At 37.0% G+C, this 18,075-nt stretch overlaps 1 protein-coding gene across 34 annotated transcripts in view; it reads right to left on the bottom strand.

Moving 5' to 3' along the window:
- Window positions 1-18,075, bottom strand: part of TUT4 (terminal uridylyl transferase 4) — a 210,366-nt gene that overhangs the window by 20,046 nt on the left and 172,245 nt on the right. For 32 of the 34 annotated variants that reach the window (XM_089300634.1, XM_070078493.2, XM_070078495.2 and 29 more), the window contains 6 exons: window positions 17,847-17,936; window positions 13,974-14,087; window positions 6,233-6,310; window positions 5,926-6,103; window positions 5,612-5,659; window positions 5,441-5,523 (listed from right to left, as the gene is read on the bottom strand). In XM_089300634.1, the coding sequence (XP_089156760.1) occupies window positions 5,441-5,523; window positions 5,612-5,659; window positions 5,926-6,103; window positions 6,233-6,310; window positions 13,974-14,087; window positions 17,847-17,936 (591 nt within the window). Of the gene's footprint in view, window positions 1-5,440; window positions 5,524-5,611; window positions 5,660-5,925; window positions 6,104-6,232; window positions 6,311-9,628; window positions 9,828-13,973; window positions 14,088-17,846; window positions 17,937-18,075 lie in introns of all 34 variants that reach the window. The other 2 variants (XR_016211025.1, XM_089300637.1) reach the window with 2 other exon arrangements.

Here is an 18,075-nt window from a genome sequence, read left to right as displayed (position 1 = left end):
GATTTCAAGATATACTACAGGCCAGGAATAATCAAAACAGCCTGGTATTGGTACAAAAACAGATGGGTAGAGGCCAATGCTGTGGTGCAGTAGGTTAATCCTCCCCCTGCAGCATTAGCATCCCATATGGGCACCAGTTCTAGTTCCAGCTGCTCCTCTTCCAATCCAGCTCTCCGCTATGGCCTGGAAAAGCAGTAGAAGATGGCCCAAGTGCTTGGGCCCCTGCACCCACGTGGAAGACCTGGAAGAAGCTCCTGAATCCTGGCTTCACAGCGACCCAGGTCTGGCTGTTGCAGCCATTTGAGGAGTTAACCAGTAGATGGAAGACCTTTGTCTCTGTATCTCCCTCTCACTATCTGTAACTCTACCTCTCAAGTAAATACATAAAATCTTAACAAACAAACAAAAATATGGGTAGACCAGTGGAACAAAATAGAAACAGCAGAAATCAATCCATGCATCTGCAACACTTATCTTTGATAAAGGAACAAGGACAATCTCTTCAAGAAATGGTGCTGGGAAAACTGGATTTCCAAATGCAGAAGTATAAAGCAAGACCTTCTACCTTACACAAAAATCTACTAAAAATGGATTAAATATCTAAATCTATGAGCCGATACCATCAAATTATTAGAGAACATTGCAGAAACCATGGAAGACATTGGTATAGGCAAAGAGTTCTTGGAAAAAATCCCAGAGGCATAGGCAGTCAAAGCCAAAATTGACAAATGAGATTACATCAACTTGAAAAGCTCAGAAAGCAAAAGAAATACTCAGCAAAGTGAAGAGGTAACTGACAGAATGGGAGAAATTATTTGCAAACTATGCAACTGATGAAGGATTAATAACCAGAATATATAAAGCAATCAAGAAATTCAACAACAACAAAATAAACAATTTAGTTAAGAAATGGGCAAAAGACTTAAACAGGCATTTTTCAAAAGAGGAAATCCAAATGGCCAACAGACACATGAAAAATGCTTAGGATCACTAGCCATCAGAGAAATGCAAATCAAAACTACAGTGAGGTTTCATCTCACCCCCATTAGAATGGCTTTCATACAGAAATCAACAAACAACAAATGCTGGCAAGGATGTGGGGAAAAAGGTACCCTAATCCACTGTTGGTAAGCATGTAAACTGGTAAAGCCACTATGGAGGTACCTCAGAAATCTGAATATATAGACCTACCATATGACCCAGCCATCCCACTCCTGGGAATTTACCCATGTGATATTATATCAGCATATGAAAGAGTTATCTATACCTCCAAGTTTATTGCAGCTCAATTCACAATAGCTAAAATATGCAATCAACACAAATGACCACCAACGAAGACTGGTTAAAAAAATTATGGGATATGTACAAAATGGAATACTACACAGCAGTTAGAAAAAAAGAAAGAAATCCATTCACTTGCAACAAAACGGATGGAAGCTGGAAAACATCATACTTAGTGAAATAAGCCACTCCCAAAAGGACATATGTTTCCTTGACCTGTGAAAACTAACAAAGCACCTAAAAGGTAATCTACAGAAGTGAAATTGACACTTTGAGAAGCAATGACTTTTTTTTTTATAGAAAGCTTTTATTTAATAAATATAAATTTCATAGGTACAGCTTTTGGATAATAGCAGTGAAAAGCAATGACTTTTAACAGCCCTTGTTTCGACTACTAAGAAACAGTTTTGTTTTTTTTTTTTTCCATAGTATTTGTCGAACTCTGTACACATATGATTAACTCTTTGTTAAGAGTTAGTTGAAAATAGATCTTACGGGGCCAGCGCTGTGATGTAGCAGGTAAAACCACTGCCTGCAGTGCCGGCATCCCATATGGGCGCTGATTTGAGTTCTGGCTGCTCCACTTTGATCCAGCTTGTTCGCGCGCGCGCTCTCTCTCCCTCTCTCTCTCTGCCTCTCCTTTTCTCTCTGTGTAACTTTCAAATAAATAAATCTTTTTAAAAAAAGAAAATAGATCTTAGTAAAAAATATGAATGAGAATAAGAGTGGGAGGAGGAAGAGGGGTGGAAGGGCAAGTACAGTGGGAAGAATCACCATGTTGCTAAAGTTGTAATTATGAAATGTATGAAGTTTGTATTCCTTAAATAAAAGGTTTCTAGAGGAGGGAGAAAAAATAATGCTAGTGAGAATGTAAAATAGTACAGTCACTTTAGCAAACAATTTATTAGTTCCTCAAAAAGTTAAATATAAATTTATCAAAATGATACAGCAATTCCACTGACATATATATTACCAAGAGAAATGAAAAACGTAAATTCATGCAAAAATTTGTATACAAATACTCAAAACAGCATTATTCATAATAATCATAAACTGAAGTACTACTAGCCATATAAAAGAAATGTGGATACATGCTACAGCACAGGTGGATCTTGAAAATACTTGCTAAGTGAAGAAAGCCAATTCCAAAAGACTATATATTACATGATTCTACTTACACAAAATGGCCAGGTTCACAAATCTATACAAACAGAAAGTAGAATGGTATGGGAAGAGATAGGCTAGGGATTGAATGCTAATGGTGACAGGGATTTCTTTTAAAGAAGATGGAAATGTTCTAAAATTAGACTGTAGTGATGATTGTAAAATCCTCCAACATATTAAAAATCATTGAATTATATACTTAATTATGACTTATTCTCGATAGGACTTTTTTAAACAAAAGAGGGGAGATATATTTTTCTACATTTACTATTAATAAAATTATTGTAGTTAATCAAAATCTTCATCAACCTATTTTCTACCAAAACAAAATAAAGGCCTTTTTCAATTCATCCAGTTGCTTAACGTAGAAACCGAGTAATCTTGAACATGTTCTCCTTTACTTATTACCTCTAATAAGTCACCAAGTTATACCCATTCTATTTCTGAATTATTTCTTGAATCAACTTTTCTCTATTCTACAATCCTAGTTTTCAAAGATATTCTGGGTGCTGTGGCAACAATGAAGATACAATACAGGAACTTCCATCATGGAAGAAAACGTATTTCCACAAAAATTTTTATTGAAGAATTTCAAAATATACTAACAGTACTAATTAAATATTTTTATGATGTAAATTTACTAACTGGTGGGCTGGCGACGCGGCTCAGTAGGCTAATCCTCCGCCTTGCGGCGCTGGCACACCGGGTTCTAGTCCCGGTCGGGGCGCCGGATTCTGTCCCGGTTGCCCCTCTTCCAGGCCAGCTCTCTGCTGTGGCCAGGGAGTGCAGTGGAGGATGTCCCAAGTGCTTGGGCCCTGCACCCCATGGGAGACCAGGATAAGTACCTGGCTCCTGCCATCGGATCAGCGCGGTGCGCCGCGGCGGCCATTGGAGGGTGAACCAACGGCAAAAGAAGACCTGTCTCTCTGTCTCTCTCTCTCACTGTCCACTCTGCCTGTCAAATAAATAAATAAATAAATAAATAAATAAATAAATTTACTAACTGGAAGACTAGAATTCTTTTTGTGAAGAAAATAATTAACTTAATTAGGGTTCAAACACAATGTTCCCTATCATCAAAATGGATGACAAATGTTGATGAATAAATGCTGATTTGCAGTTATATTTTGCATATTTCATCTTTCAAAAATGTTTTTCACATGAAGAGGAGAAGATTCAAAGTACAGAGAATAAAGGATCTAGAGTACATATGGATGAACTAGTTTTCAGTAAAAGACAGGGCCAGGAGCTGTGGTGCAGCAGGTTAAGCCATTCCCTGCAACACTGGAATCCTATATGAGCAGTGGCTGGAGTCCCTGTTGCTCTGCTTCCAATACAGCTCCCTGCTAATGTGCCTGGCAAAGCAGCTTAATATGCTCCAAGTAGTTGGGCCCTGCCATCCATGGGGGAGATCTTGGCGAAGTTCCAGGGTCCTAGCTTCAAAAATACCCAGATCCTATTGTTGCATCTATTTGTAGAATAAAACAGTAGATGGAAGTTTCTCTCTCTCCCTCTCCCTCCCTCCCTTTCTCTCTCTTCCTCTGTAATTCTGCCTTTCAAATAAATAAATAAATCTTTCTATAGGCAGATTTATGATCTGGTAGCAAAAATTTGAAGGAATACTTATCTAATGGAATCTATTATCACAGTAGTAAAAACATACTAAGAGAGGCTGTCACTGTGGCTCACTTGATTAACCCACTGCCTGCGGCACCGGCATCCCATATGGGTGCCGGGTTCTAGCCCCGGTTGCTCCTCTTCCAGTCCAGCTCTCTGCTGTGGCCCGGGAAGGCAGTGAAGTATGCCCCGAGTGTTTGGGCTTCTGCTCCCGCGTGGGAGACCAGGAAGAAGCACCTGGCTCCTGGCTTCGGATCGGTGCAGCGCCAGCCGTAGCAGCCATTTTGGGAGTGAACCAATGGAAGGAGGACCTTTCTCTGTCTCTCTCTCTCTCTCTCTCTCACTGTCTATGACTCTACCTGTCAAATAAAAAAATAAATTAAAAAAAAAAACATACTAAGAGAGAGAAAGGCAGAGATGAAAGGTAGCACAAAATACAAGGGCAGGGAGTTTGAAATAAAATTTGCAATGTTTCTTACAGAATGGAAGACAGAAGTAAATAAATCAATAAAATAAGATTTTCAGACAGCATTCGAAGTCCAGTTGAGATTGGTGAACATTAATTAATGTTTGTACCATATTTTTAAAATTGCCTGTTATATAAATATGACTTTTTCCCATTACTGCTTAGCAACCCAACCATAGGCAGATGGTAGACTACTAAATCATGTAAGGCTGAACACACAAGACTACAACAATAAATACATGGTTTCTACTTTCTTGTGATTTCCTACTCTGAGAACCTGCCCTGAAACTGAGATTCCTTGTGATCTCTGAACCATTAGAAAACAGGCAAAATCAGAGTGAGACCAAGAGGAATGTATGAAACTATGCTGCCTAGATTAAGCAAAAGGAAACCCCTACGTTCCATGCCATCTAATTCATCTTACCAAGCCTACACAAAACGGAGAAGCAGAAGCTCTTTGACTCTGTATGTTTTGTGTATACTTTCATCAAGATTTCCAGTGATGGAAAAGGGACAGTGAGCAGCACTTCAACAGAAAATTCAACAATCCTGAGTCCTGACAATTCTCATTCATCCAACAAATGCTTACTATTATGCTAGACACTGTAATAGGCTCTGGAGATAAAAAGCTGAACCTCAGAGATCTAAATCCTATCCTCATAGAGACTACAGTCTAGTGGAAGAGAGAGAATTTAGTATTTTAATCAAACAAATAAAATTTAAGAAATACATATTTCATTATGAACTATGGAAAGTATAATAAGAAAAAAATATACGGAGCTATGATTATCTCCCTGTTCCTAACATTAACTTGGAAATTAGGTACACTATTTAAAAAAAATTGAAGATATTTTTATACTGTTAAGTATATTATAAAAAAAAAGATTTAAAATCAAAATAATGTGAACTTACAGCTTCTCTGCCAATGAGTGGATAAAAAGGGGTACCAAAAAGTTTCCTCCCATTGATAAATGCCTTCATGATGAAATTGGTCACTATTAAAGAAAGAAGAAAACATAAAGATGCAGACATTAAACTGTAAGAACTTTACAAAAGCAGGAAATCTCTATATTTAAAACTTACTTTTTCTAGAAACCCCAGCACCAAGGTTATGATTCAAGTCAAAAGGGTCTAGAAAAGAAAATATTCAGTTTTTTAAAATTAAGAATTATATTCATTGCACCAAATATATACTTAGCAGTTGTAGTTATAGTCTAATACTATATATACTCAGACTATCCATGTTAACAAATTATTCTTTTAAAACTATAGTTAAAAGACGGAAACTGATAAAAATCTAGAAGAAGAATCGTCCAAATCCTAGTATGTCATCTGTTTTCCTATCAATTTCCTTGGCCAAATTTTTGTTTTGCTCCTGAATCAGTATGAAAGATTACCTTCAATTGCAATGCATTTAGATGTCCATTGTTTCTCAAAAGTTGTCAACAGTTTTTTTTGTCGAATACTAATTACATATTCCTTGAAATCAAACTCCTCAGTATAGAAGCGAAGCAGTCCCAACCAAAGCTCTCCTAAGGACTCTGTGTTCTTTCCAAGTGAAGGTAAGCGCTTTTTCTACAGTGGAGAAGAAAATATATACATATCCAAAATATGCATAGCAAATCCAAGTGAAATTATTAAATTATATAAACCCCAATACATATTTCTGAGGATTCTATAACATAAAGACTATGAAAAAATTACCAGCTCTTCAGTTTTATCAAAGAAAAAAGCATTCCATCCATCAACCATTCTCTGTGGAATCTGTTTTCCATCAAAGATCTGCATGAAACAATAATTCTATTGTTAGATTTCATGTTATCCAACCCAAAGGTCTAATATCCTCACTATCATTTTAGAATTTACCTTTAAGAAACACACTAAGATGCATCATCCAAAAAGAACATGACAGAATGGTAAATTTGATGACAATTAATGAATAAAATGTAACTAAAAGCTGAAAAAGGATATCTTAAAAGCATCATTCTCCAAATGATTCATTAAATATTATAAAATGTTATCTATCTTGCCTATTAAAACATATCCAGCCCAAGATTAAAGAAGTAAAACCAAAGACAAGAAAATGAAAACAGCAGTTTCACCAAAGAATAACAGATAAGAAATAAACAACAAACAATATCTATTGATTGTATACCCAAGGAAATTAATTGAACTGATTCAGACCTGGTATTTTTAATCAGTTATCTCTATAAGACAAGACAAGGCTGAAAAGTATTTGGACATTGGTTGTTTTTTTTTTTTTTAATGGAAAATTAGATAGTTTTGCTTGACATTTGATGAAATTATTACGAGTAATAATTCACTGTCCTAGGAAAGGGAGAAAAAGAAATGCTGTCACAAAAAGGAAAGTAGGCCACAAGTTCAAGTCTCAGGTCTGCCAATTTCAGCTCTCTGCTCCTGTGCACCTTGAGAGGCAGCAGTAGATGGCTCAAGTAGTTGAATCCCCGACATCCATGTTGGACAACTGTACTGAGTTCTAGGCTCCTGGCTTCTGCTGGCCCAACCTAAGCTGTTCTATGCAATTGTGGAGTGAATTAGCACAAGGGAGATCTCTGTGTCTGTCTCTGTCTGCCTTACAAAACAACAACAAAAAAAAAAAGTGAAAAATTTTTAGTTGTTTTAATTTTTTTTAAGTAGCCCATAAGATGAAAGTATAGGTATAAATGACCTCCACAGCCAATCTGAGGCTTCTTTTTTCGAAAGGACGGTTAAGTAAGAGATGTAGTAAGCAGAAAAATGAAATAGGCTCAGAGTCACCTGATCTCATTTCTAGCTTCAGTGCTGCAGTTTAGTGATTCTGAACAATATTCCCCTATGCTCTCAGTTTTTCCAGTGAAAATGCGGGAAAATCTTTTAATTACATGAGTAGTTTACAAATTTTATTTTTCTTTTAAAGTCTAGGCGTTTTCTTAAAATGGAACCTTCTTCAAAGTGCAACATGTGAAATAAATCTGAGCAGAGATTGTCTTTTAGAATCCTGAGCGGAGAGGCCGGCACTGTGGTGCAGTAGGTTAATCCTCTGCCTGCGGCACTGCCACCCCATATGGGCACCGGTTCTAGTCCCAGCTGCTCCACTTCCAATCCAGCTCTCTGCTATGGCCTGGGAAAGCAGTACAAGATGACCCAAATCCTTGGACCCCTGTACCCGCGTAGGAGACCCGGAGGAAACTCCTGGCTCCTGGCTTCGGATCAGCGCAGCTCCGGCCGTTGCAGCCATTTGGGGAGTGAACCAATGGAAGGAAGACCTTTCTCTCGTCTCTCCCTCTCACTGTCTGTAACTCTACCTTTCAAATAAATAAAAAAAATCTTAAAAAAAAAAGTCTTGGGTGGAGAAAATATACCACAACTTTTCTTCACCCTGTTCTACACCATCTCCCCTGATTGACACACACACACACACACAAACTCTCACTCACGGGTCCCAAAAGGTACTTACACCACAATACAGTTTAAAACCACTAGATAAGATGTTCCTGAAGGCTCTTCTCATTTTCAATGGGACAGTGATTTCCAAAATTAACTACATGTGTGACCTCTCCAGTTTCATTCTCAGCTTTAAGTTTACTGTGGCTAAAGACTACAGCTTAACTTGAGAGCCCAAAAACCTCCTAGGTCAAATCTTGCCATACACAGAATACTTAATTTATGTTTGTTGACCAAGTGTATTTATTCTGTAAGTATGATACATAAAGATCAAGAGATCAAGTTTCCAGGGACTTAAGTTAATAAGTTGCTCTTTTATATTTACATATAGCTTAAACAAATACAGATACCAAAGATCATTTATCATGAATTCTGATATTTCATAAAATAAAAAAGTGAGAGCTCAGAAACTGTAGATATTAAACCGATTATGTCCCACTGTCCTAAAAACTTAAAACTGAGCAATAAATATACCACATATGGTAACTGAAGTAAATATATTGTTGTAATACTTGAAGAATTGAAACCTGAGACTAACTGGGTTTGAATAACTAAAATAACATACATGGGGTCCTATACTCAAGAAAGAAATGAAGTTTTAATACCTAAAGTACAGATTTTTGCCCTTAAATGGAGTCAGGTATTATTGTACGAACTCCACAATTTGTAAAAGAGATACATTTATTTTACAGATACTGACATAACACAGCTTTGACCTTGATTGTTTTTAAGAAAATTCCACTTCTGAGTAACAATCATAATCTAAACCCAAAAATGATGGTTAGTAACACAGCAGAGTGGTCCTGAACCTTAGGGACTTGGAAACTTTGAAAAGTATTTAACTGCTTAATTTGCATACTCTTGAACTCTGCTGTTTTGCTATACCTAATTTCTCCAGTCTGTTTCAGCCATGAGAAGCACTACGCTATCTTCTCCTCTCATTTTCTGTCTCTGCTTTTTCTCTCACTACACACCAAAAACCATCCTGTCCTCCCTCTGAAAGTTCATAGTGTATTAAGAAGTGACCCTATTTTCATATTAATTTCTTTCTGTAACATTTAGTATATTTTACTATAATCCCATTTTTAAATTGTAAAATATATGTAAATTTGCCACCTTAAATGTCTAATTCAGTGGCATTAAATAAATTCATATGGTTATAGTATCATTACTATCTATTCAGAGTTCGTTTCCTCTTGTAAAACTGAACTCTGTACCAATTAAACTGTAACTTCCCACTCCTCTTCCAGTCCCAAACCAGCACCATTACACTGTCTCTATCAATTTGACAAATCTAGGTAACTCATAAATAAAATCAGAGTATATCTTTTCGTGACAATCTTATTTCACTTAGCATGCCTTCATGGTTCATTTGTAAAATTAAAATTTTTAAGCTGAAATAGTTTAGGAAAATATAAAATTTCATGAATCAAGTCTAAACAATACTCCCAAACCTCTTGATTTTAATTTTATGCAAAAATTTTGCTTTTAATTATGATTTGTTAAGTACAGCAAAAATCTCTGCTTAGGAAAGCTCCTTTTGATTGAAAGAATTTTGAACTGCTAAACATCAAGAAACATTCTTAGTTGAACCCTAAAGTACAGTTCCATTAACAAATACAGCCAGAAATCAAGTTTCATTAAACATATCCTTACCCATAAAAAATGACTGGTGACAATGATCAATATTTAAACGATGCAAGAGCAATGGACAATGGGGTCCCATATGAAAACCAAAATGGGCCAGAAGCAAAAATCCACGTATCAGTCTATATGTATCACCAAGTCCCCCACAATCAGAGCTCATTGTAGTGTAGTGGGTCACGGACTGCCTCTCATTTTTATCAATCACTGTCTGTTAAGCAGATAATGGTAAAGTTTATGAAGTTGAATATGGAAATCCTACCTATCTTTTTCCAGTATTAATTATGCTAATGATAATAGTAAAATAAAAAATGACAACCATTTATGAATGCCTACTTTAGCACTTACTTATTCAAAGGCCTTCAATGAAATAATATTACTATTAGTACACTTTGATTATGATGAAACTCAGACTCAGGAAGCTTATGCAGTTTGTAAAGGCCACCATGTCAGAATTACAATGCTGAGTAGCTCACTCTAACTCCAAATATCACACCATGCTTTTTACATTATACTTCAGTGACTCCTAATGCAGAAGTACACCTAGAAATCAACATAAAACTTTATTTTGTGTTTCATTTTCTTGATCACAGTATTCTGGCAAAGTGGCAGTATAGCATTTGTTTCTTTTAGTTTTATCCATCTATTTTTACTTAATTGAAACAAAGTCCATCCACTGGTTTACTCCCCAAATGCCCACAGCAGCCAGGGCTAATCCAGGCCAAAGTCAAGAGGCCAAATCTCAATTTAGGTCTTCCAGATGAGTGGCAAGGATCAAAAGCACCTGAACCATCAATTGCTGCCTCCAGAGTATACAGCAGCAGGAAGTTAGATGTGGCAGCACTCTGATGTGGGAGGCAAGTGTCCCAAGCATTGTCTTAATGGCTTCAACAAAAACCTGCCCCAGTGTGGCATTTCAATACATGTACACAGCATGTAATGATTAGACTGAGGTTACTGGCCTATCATCTCAGACATGTATCTTTACTTCCTATACACAAAAACATATTATCACCCCCTAAAATGAAGTTATCTATGTATAAATCTTGTAAAATATGTAAAAGATACACATGAGGAAAACTGATGAATAAAATCCAAAAATGAACTAAGTAAATGGAAAGATACTCAATGGACAGAAAAACTGTCAAGATGTTATTTCTTCCCAACTTGACTTAGATTCACTGCAATCCCAATCAAAATTGCAGCCAAGTTACCTGTAGATATCTGCAAACTGATCTATATGTTGAGAGGGAAAAGACCCAGAATAGCCAATACAATACTGAAAACAAAGTTGGAAGACATACACCCCAACTTTAAGACTTATTATATAGTTACTGTAATCAAGAGAATGATATTAGTGAAAAGGACAGATCAATGGAACAGAATTGAGAGCCTCAAAATAAACCTATATATAGTCAACTGATCTTTGACAAAGAAACAAAGGCAATTCAATGGAGAAAAATAGTCCTTTCAACAAATGATGATGAAGTAAAGACATTCACATGCAAACAAATGTATCTAGACTCAGATCTGACATCCATACACAAAAATTAACTCAAAATGAATCACAGTCATAAATGTAAAACTCAAAGCTATTAAATAAATAAAATAGGAGAAAACCTAGATGATTTTGAGTAAGCTGATGACTTTTTAGATAAAATATCAAAGTCATAATCTATGAAAGAAACAGTTGATAAGCTGGACTTCATTAAAATAAAAAATTTCAGAGTAGACACAGTGGTGCAATGGGTTACACTGCCACCTGGGAAGCCTGTGTCCCATATCAGGGTTCCTGGATTTGAGTCCCACCTTCACTTCGAATCCAGATTCCTGCTAATGCACACCTTGGGAGGCAGCAGATGACAGCTGAAGTACTTGGGTCCCTGGTACCATAAGGAACACCTGGATCAAGTTCCAAGCTCCTGGCTTTGGCCTGGATCAGCACCAGTTGTTACAGGCATTTAGAGACTGAACCAGCAAATGGAAGATCTTTGTCTTTCTACTTTTCAAATAAACAAAAACAAATGAACTTTAAAACAAATTAAAAATTTCTGCTCTGCAAGATAGCATCAAAAAGTGCAAAGACAAGCCACAAATTGGAAGAAAACATTTGCAAAACAGAGATCTGATAAAGGATAATTATCCAAAATATGCAAAGATATTATGTAGTGGCATAGCAGGCAAAGCTGCTGCCTGCAACACTGGTATCCCATATGGGCACTGGTTCAATTCCTGACTGCTCCACTTCCAATCCAGCTCACTGCTAATGGCCTGGAAAAAGCAACGGAGGATGGCCCAAGTGCTTGGGCCCTGACATCCACATGAAAGACCCAGAAGACGCTCCTGGCTCCTGGCTTCAGCCTGACCCAGCCCCAACTGTTGTGACCCTGTAAGGAGTGAAGCAGTAAATAGAAGACCTCTCTCTCTCTCTCTCTCTCTCAGGTCTGACTTTAAAATAAAGTTTAAAATTCTTTTAAAAAAGGGGGGGTGGGGGAGGAGCCAAAGACCCTAACATACACCTCACCAAATAAATATATAGATGGCAAACGGACATACAAAAAGATGTTGCATATCATATATCATCAAGAAAATGCAAATTAAAACAACAATGAAATACTGCTGTACACCTAACAGAATGCCCTAAATCCAGAACACTGACAACAGCAAATTTTGGTGAAGATGTGAAGCAACAGGAACTTTCAATGCTGGTGGGAATACAAAATGGCATAGACATTTCAGAAGATAGTTTGGCAGTTTCTTACAGAAGTAAACAAACTTTCACAGCACCCAGCAATCCCATTCCTTGGCAATTATCCAAAAGCTGTGAGAAGTACAACCAAACAAAAACATGCACGCAGACTCTACAGCAGCTTTACTCGTAATTGCAAAAACTAAGATGCAACCAAAATCTCCATCAGTTTACTCAATGAATAGAAAAACTGTAGTTTATCCTAACAATATTTTTATTCAGCACTAAGAAGAAATGAGCAATCAAGCCATGAAAAGAAACAGAGGAAACTTAAACGCACATTATTGAATGAAAGATGACAATCTGAAATGTCTACAGTACTATTCTAAAAAGGCTAATACAGTATATGATTCCAACCACATGACATTCTGGAAAAGAAAAAAACTATGCAAGACAGTAGGAAGAGCAGTGGTTTCCAGGATTTGGGGAGGAGGGAGATGACTACACAGAGCATAGAGGATAAATTTTAAGGTGGTGATAGTACTTGGAACGATAATACAATAACAAATAAAGCACTATTCATTTGTTCAAATTCACAGAATGTACACCAAGAGAGACTATAATGTCAACTATGGACTTTTGAGCGATTACAATGTACAGGTTCACCAACTGAATAATGTCACAACTGGAATAATGTCAATGTACCACTCTTGGGGGACTGCTAACAGGCAAGACTATGCATGGTGCAGACAAGGGCTATGTTAGATGACTTTACCTTTCTCAATTTTGTTGTGATCTTGCTCTAGTATTATAAAAACTTTACATATACACATATCATTCAACATACCTTCAGCTACTTAAGAGTACTTAAAATTTTTTATTTCCCCTTCGCTGTTTAAGAGAGAAGCAAATGCTGCTAAAACCACCTGTCATTCATTAGAACTTTTCAAAACTTAGTAAGGCCATCTGCTATCTACCATATGACTTGTTATTTTGTGATTTTCTTTTCAAGTCATGACTATCAAAGTTTATGTGAAATCAAACATGTAATTTTTAAACAATTCTGATGCTTCTCTCCTACCTCAAAATAGTCACCCTTCTAAAAAATTATAACTGGATCTCCCTCAAATGCCTATAAATCCAAAAAAGGACTCTCTGAGTCACCAATTCTGAGTGGATATGAGTATAATCTGCTTATTTCAATGTACATTATTTAATGAAATTAACAGGACCTTAGAAGAGGAAAAATTTCCTTGGTTTTCTCAATCAGAATTCACAAGGTTGATCAAAGGATGTATATGCATGAATAAATCAAATTTCACTGTCAGACAGAATAAGAGAAAATCCTCTGAAGAGCAGAAACTCACATACTTACATCTCAGAATGTATAATATATACAAGTTTATGATTGGCTACAGTAATCATTGGCTACAGTAATCATTTGCAGCATTCTATGTGAAATTCAGAAATGGATAGTTCTGTTCATCTTTTGGTAGTATATATTACTCCTTAACAAATTTTTTAAAAAGGTTCATTGTTTAACTAAAACATGGAAGAAGAAAACTTAGGACATTCATTATGGAAAAATCCTTCATGATATCATGAAGATCTACTGTGCTTAAATCTGCTATTTTCACAAAAATTTATTTAGTTTTCATAAACACCTACCTCCTGTAGAACTGGGATAACAGGTGGCTTTCTCTGCTGCAGAAAGTACAGCACCATAAGGATATATGCATATGAAGATAAACTTCCCCTGGAAGCATCTCCAATGTCACATCGCTTAAAAAAAAAAATGATGGGAAATAAAACTTGAGAGTTTTATTTTATACAGAAATGTTAGACGTCTTTAAAAAATAAAAAAATCAATCTGGCAAATATCCAAAAGTTGAATAACAAAGGGCTCTAAAGGATGGGGGAAACAAGCATTCCCATACATTATAGATGAGTAACAAAATTACAAAAGCACATTTCCTTTGACCAAGCAATTTTATTCTAAGAACTTATCCTACAAATAAAGTGAATGTATCCTGACAAAAATTATGTGAAAAAAGTTTTTTATTGCAGCACTGCTGTAGTAGCAAAAATCAGAAAAAATTTTAGGTTCCTCAGTAAAGCACAGGTTTTAAAAAACTAAGTATTACCCATACTACAGAATAGTAGGTAGCCAAAAAAAAAAAAAAAAAAAAAAGAGGAGCTAGCACTATAGCACAGTAAGTTAACCTACTACTTGTGACTCCAGCATCCCATATTGGAGTTTCAGTTTGAGTCCTCGCTGCTCCACTTTCCAATCCAACTCCCTGCTAATGTGCCTAGGAAAGCAGTGGAAGATGATTCAAGTACTTGGGCCCCTGACACTCATGTGGCACGCAGGATGGAGTTCCTGGCTCCCAGCTTCGGCCTCCATCAACTTTGGCTACAGTAGCCATTTGGGGAGTAAACCAATAGACAGAAAATCTCCCCACCCCTTCCTTTCTCCATGTCTCTTCCTCTCCCTCTGTCCCTTCCTCTGACCCTCTTTCAAATAAATAAATAAGTCTTTTAAAAACAAAAAGGGAAAAGGAAGTTCTTGGTATACTAACATGAAATAAACTACAAGATCTACAGCTAAGTAATTCCAAGATTTAAGGCTAAGTGAAAAAAGCAAAGTATAGAACAATGTTTTCACTGTGTTTATTCGATAATAAAAAGGAGAAGGAAATTTGCTTGTACTGATATAATACATTTCTGGAAGGACACAGCAAACTTTTTTTTTTTTTAAAGATTTCTTTTATTTGTTTTTAAGTCAGAATTACAGGAAGAGAGGGAAAGACAGGGAGGAAGATAGGGAAAGACAGAGAGAGATCGATCTTCCATGCATTGGTTCACTCCCCAAATGGCCACTACAACTAGGCCTGGGCCAGGCCAAAATCAGAGCTTCTTCCAGGTCTCTCACATGGGTGCAGAGGCTCAAGCACTTGGGACTATCCTCCGCTGCTTTCCCAGGCACATTAGTAGGGAACTGGATCAGGAGTGGAGCAGCAACGACTCCAACTGGTGCTTACATGGGATGCTGGTGCTGCAGACAGCAGCTTAACCTGCTGCGCCACAGGGCCAACCCCACAGAGGAATCTTTAACATTTGCCTCCAACAAAAAGCAATGGTTGGTTATGAGCTAGATATAGAAAGGAAATTTTTCATTTTCTATAATAAATCTCCTTAGACATTTTGAATTGTTTTTAATACTAAATAAATATTTATTAGCTAGCAGGTACAAAACAGATTCAATACACTGTCCTCCTGCCTTAGGTAGCTGAGCACTCTTTTTCAACAGGGATCCATTTGAAAGAGATTTGCAGCATTTCAAGCTTTGGGTTCTGTTGGTACCACTCACTTGCTAATGGCAATAGTGGGATGCAGGGACCAGTTTGGGCATCCAAATCAAAGGCTCATCAAACGTTCTCCCCACGTAAGAATCTCACTAGATTCTTAGAATCTATTCATGTAATAGTGGGGAATTCAACATTTCAGACAATCTACATATATGGACAGGCATTAATGAAGGACTTTTTTTTAAAAAAATTGGCTTTATTTACTTGAAAGGCAGAGTGATAGAGGAGAAAGAGAGAGAAGAAAATGGATCCTCCATTCACTGGTTAATTCCCCATAATGCCCCAATGACTGGTGCTCAACTGGGCCAGGCTGAAGCCAGGAGCATGAAACTCCATTCAAGTCTCCTACAGGGTGGAACGGGCCCGAGTACGTGGGTCATCTTCCACTGTTTTCCTAGATACATTAGCAGGGAATTGGATCGGAAGCACAGCAGCTGGGCTCAAACCACAGCTCTGATATGCAATGTTGGCCGGAGTCACAGGCAGTGGCTTACCTGCTGCGCCACATGCCCACCATGAGGGTCCGTTTTTACCAACCACCATTCTGATTAAAAATCTAATAATTTTACCAATAAAATGCAATTTTGATGTTTGGTATCTTAAATATAAATTCTCAAGAGGTACAGAGGGCTGGTGCCGTGGTTCACTTGGCTAATCCACTGCCTGCGGCGCCAGCACACCGGGTTCTAGTCCCAGTTGGGGTGCCGGGTACTAGTCCCGGTTGCTCCTCTTCCAGTCCAGCTCTCTGCTGTGGCCCAGGAGGGCAGAGAAGGATGGTCCAAGTGCTTGGGTCCCTGCACCCACACAGGAGACCGGGAGTAAGTACCCAGCTCCTGGCTTCGGATTGGCAAAGCGCAGGCTGTAACGGCCGTTAGGGGAGTGAACCAATGGAAGGAAGACCTTTCTCTGTCTCTCTCTCGCTGTCTATAACTCTCTCTCTGTCTCTCTCACTGTCTAACTCTGCCTGGCAAAAAATGAAAAAATAAAAATTAAAAAAAAAAAGGTACAGAGAGCAGAAAAGCTACTGTTATCACCTCTGGAATGTGACTTCCTGATTTCCTAATGGCTGTTCATCTCTGGAGTGAGTTTCTGATTAGAGAGAGCATCTGCCTCCAAATCTATTGAACTGGCTCCACAATGTACCTTAAATCAATCATTTATTCTTTATCTTTGTCTCTGCAGTTTGAATTAAATTAACAATAACCCAGGTCCACTGTATAAAACGAGTTAAGAAGTTATCTGGATAGTCCGCTCTAGCCCTTGATAGATTAGGCAGTACTCTACATTAAAAGCCTCAGATAAGAAATTAATAGACCTTTACAACATTCAGGGAAAAAGGAAATTAGGTCTCAAACTGTAGGTTTCCAAATAGCCAGAGAAAGAATGTGAGGAAAAGGATTGGGGAGAACTTTATCCAATGATTTAAGTTTCAAAGCCCCTTGTTTTAAAGGAGGAAATGTGCAGAGCAGATCCAACTGTCCTCAGTTACTCACCCTGAAGTACTGGGATTCAAATAACTCCATTTTGATTCTTAACCATATGAATGTTGACTAATTTTTAATTAAAAAAAATTTCTCAGAGGCTTCTCTCCTTGAGTAAGGATTTAGCTTCTACCTGTATAAATGTAAGGAAGTATTTCTCTAAAATGACACATGTGATTTCATAACCAAAACTCCATGTAGTTATATCAAATTATTCATGCTGGAGTTATTTTTCAAGGTGAATATAGGAGCTGCATCAATTCTTACATGTAGTAAGTATGTATCTGTATGCTTTTCTAAGATACTCTCCATCCAGTAACACACATACAGGAGTATCTAAACAAATACACTTTGCTGTTGTAATATGAGTCACTCCTCTATCCTAAAACTCATTGACGCTCATAAAATTAACTATATACTGAGCATCTACCATAAAAACACTACACTGAACTAGGAAAACACAGGCCCCTAACCTCAAAGTTTATACATTTAACAAAGAAACAAGAAGACAGAACTTGTTGCTATAACAAGTGTTATAATAGGAGAAGCACGTGGTTTTATTGATATTGTTTTGTTTTCTTGGTCAGAAAAATGTATCATTAAACCCAAATACAAGATTTCCTAATCCAGTATGACATCTGCATGTTTAAGTATTACAACAAAAAAAATCATTAATCTTTCATAAATACCTTGGCAAACACTTTCATAGTATACCCCAAGTACTGCACTCTAGGATCAATAGCTGCGTAAGTAGCTAGCATTCTTGTGTTATGTTGAGCCTGAAAAATAATTGCATATTTCAAATTTCCTAAAATAAATTTACAAATCAGATGAAAGGATAAAATACACTGCAAATGTAATGTATGAAAATATAAAACTTAAACAGCGATCAATAAGCCAAACAAAAACTAATCTTTA

Source organism: Oryctolagus cuniculus, chromosome 7 (assembly GCF_051225735.1).
Source record: "Oryctolagus cuniculus isolate XC-2025 breed Fujian yellow rabbit chromosome 7, ASM5122573v1, whole genome shotgun sequence".
Lineage (NCBI taxonomy): Eukaryota > Metazoa > Chordata > Mammalia > Lagomorpha > Leporidae > Oryctolagus > Oryctolagus cuniculus.
The sequence above is the reverse complement of the archived record's forward strand: the minus strand, read 5'-3'. Positions and strand labels throughout refer to the sequence as shown.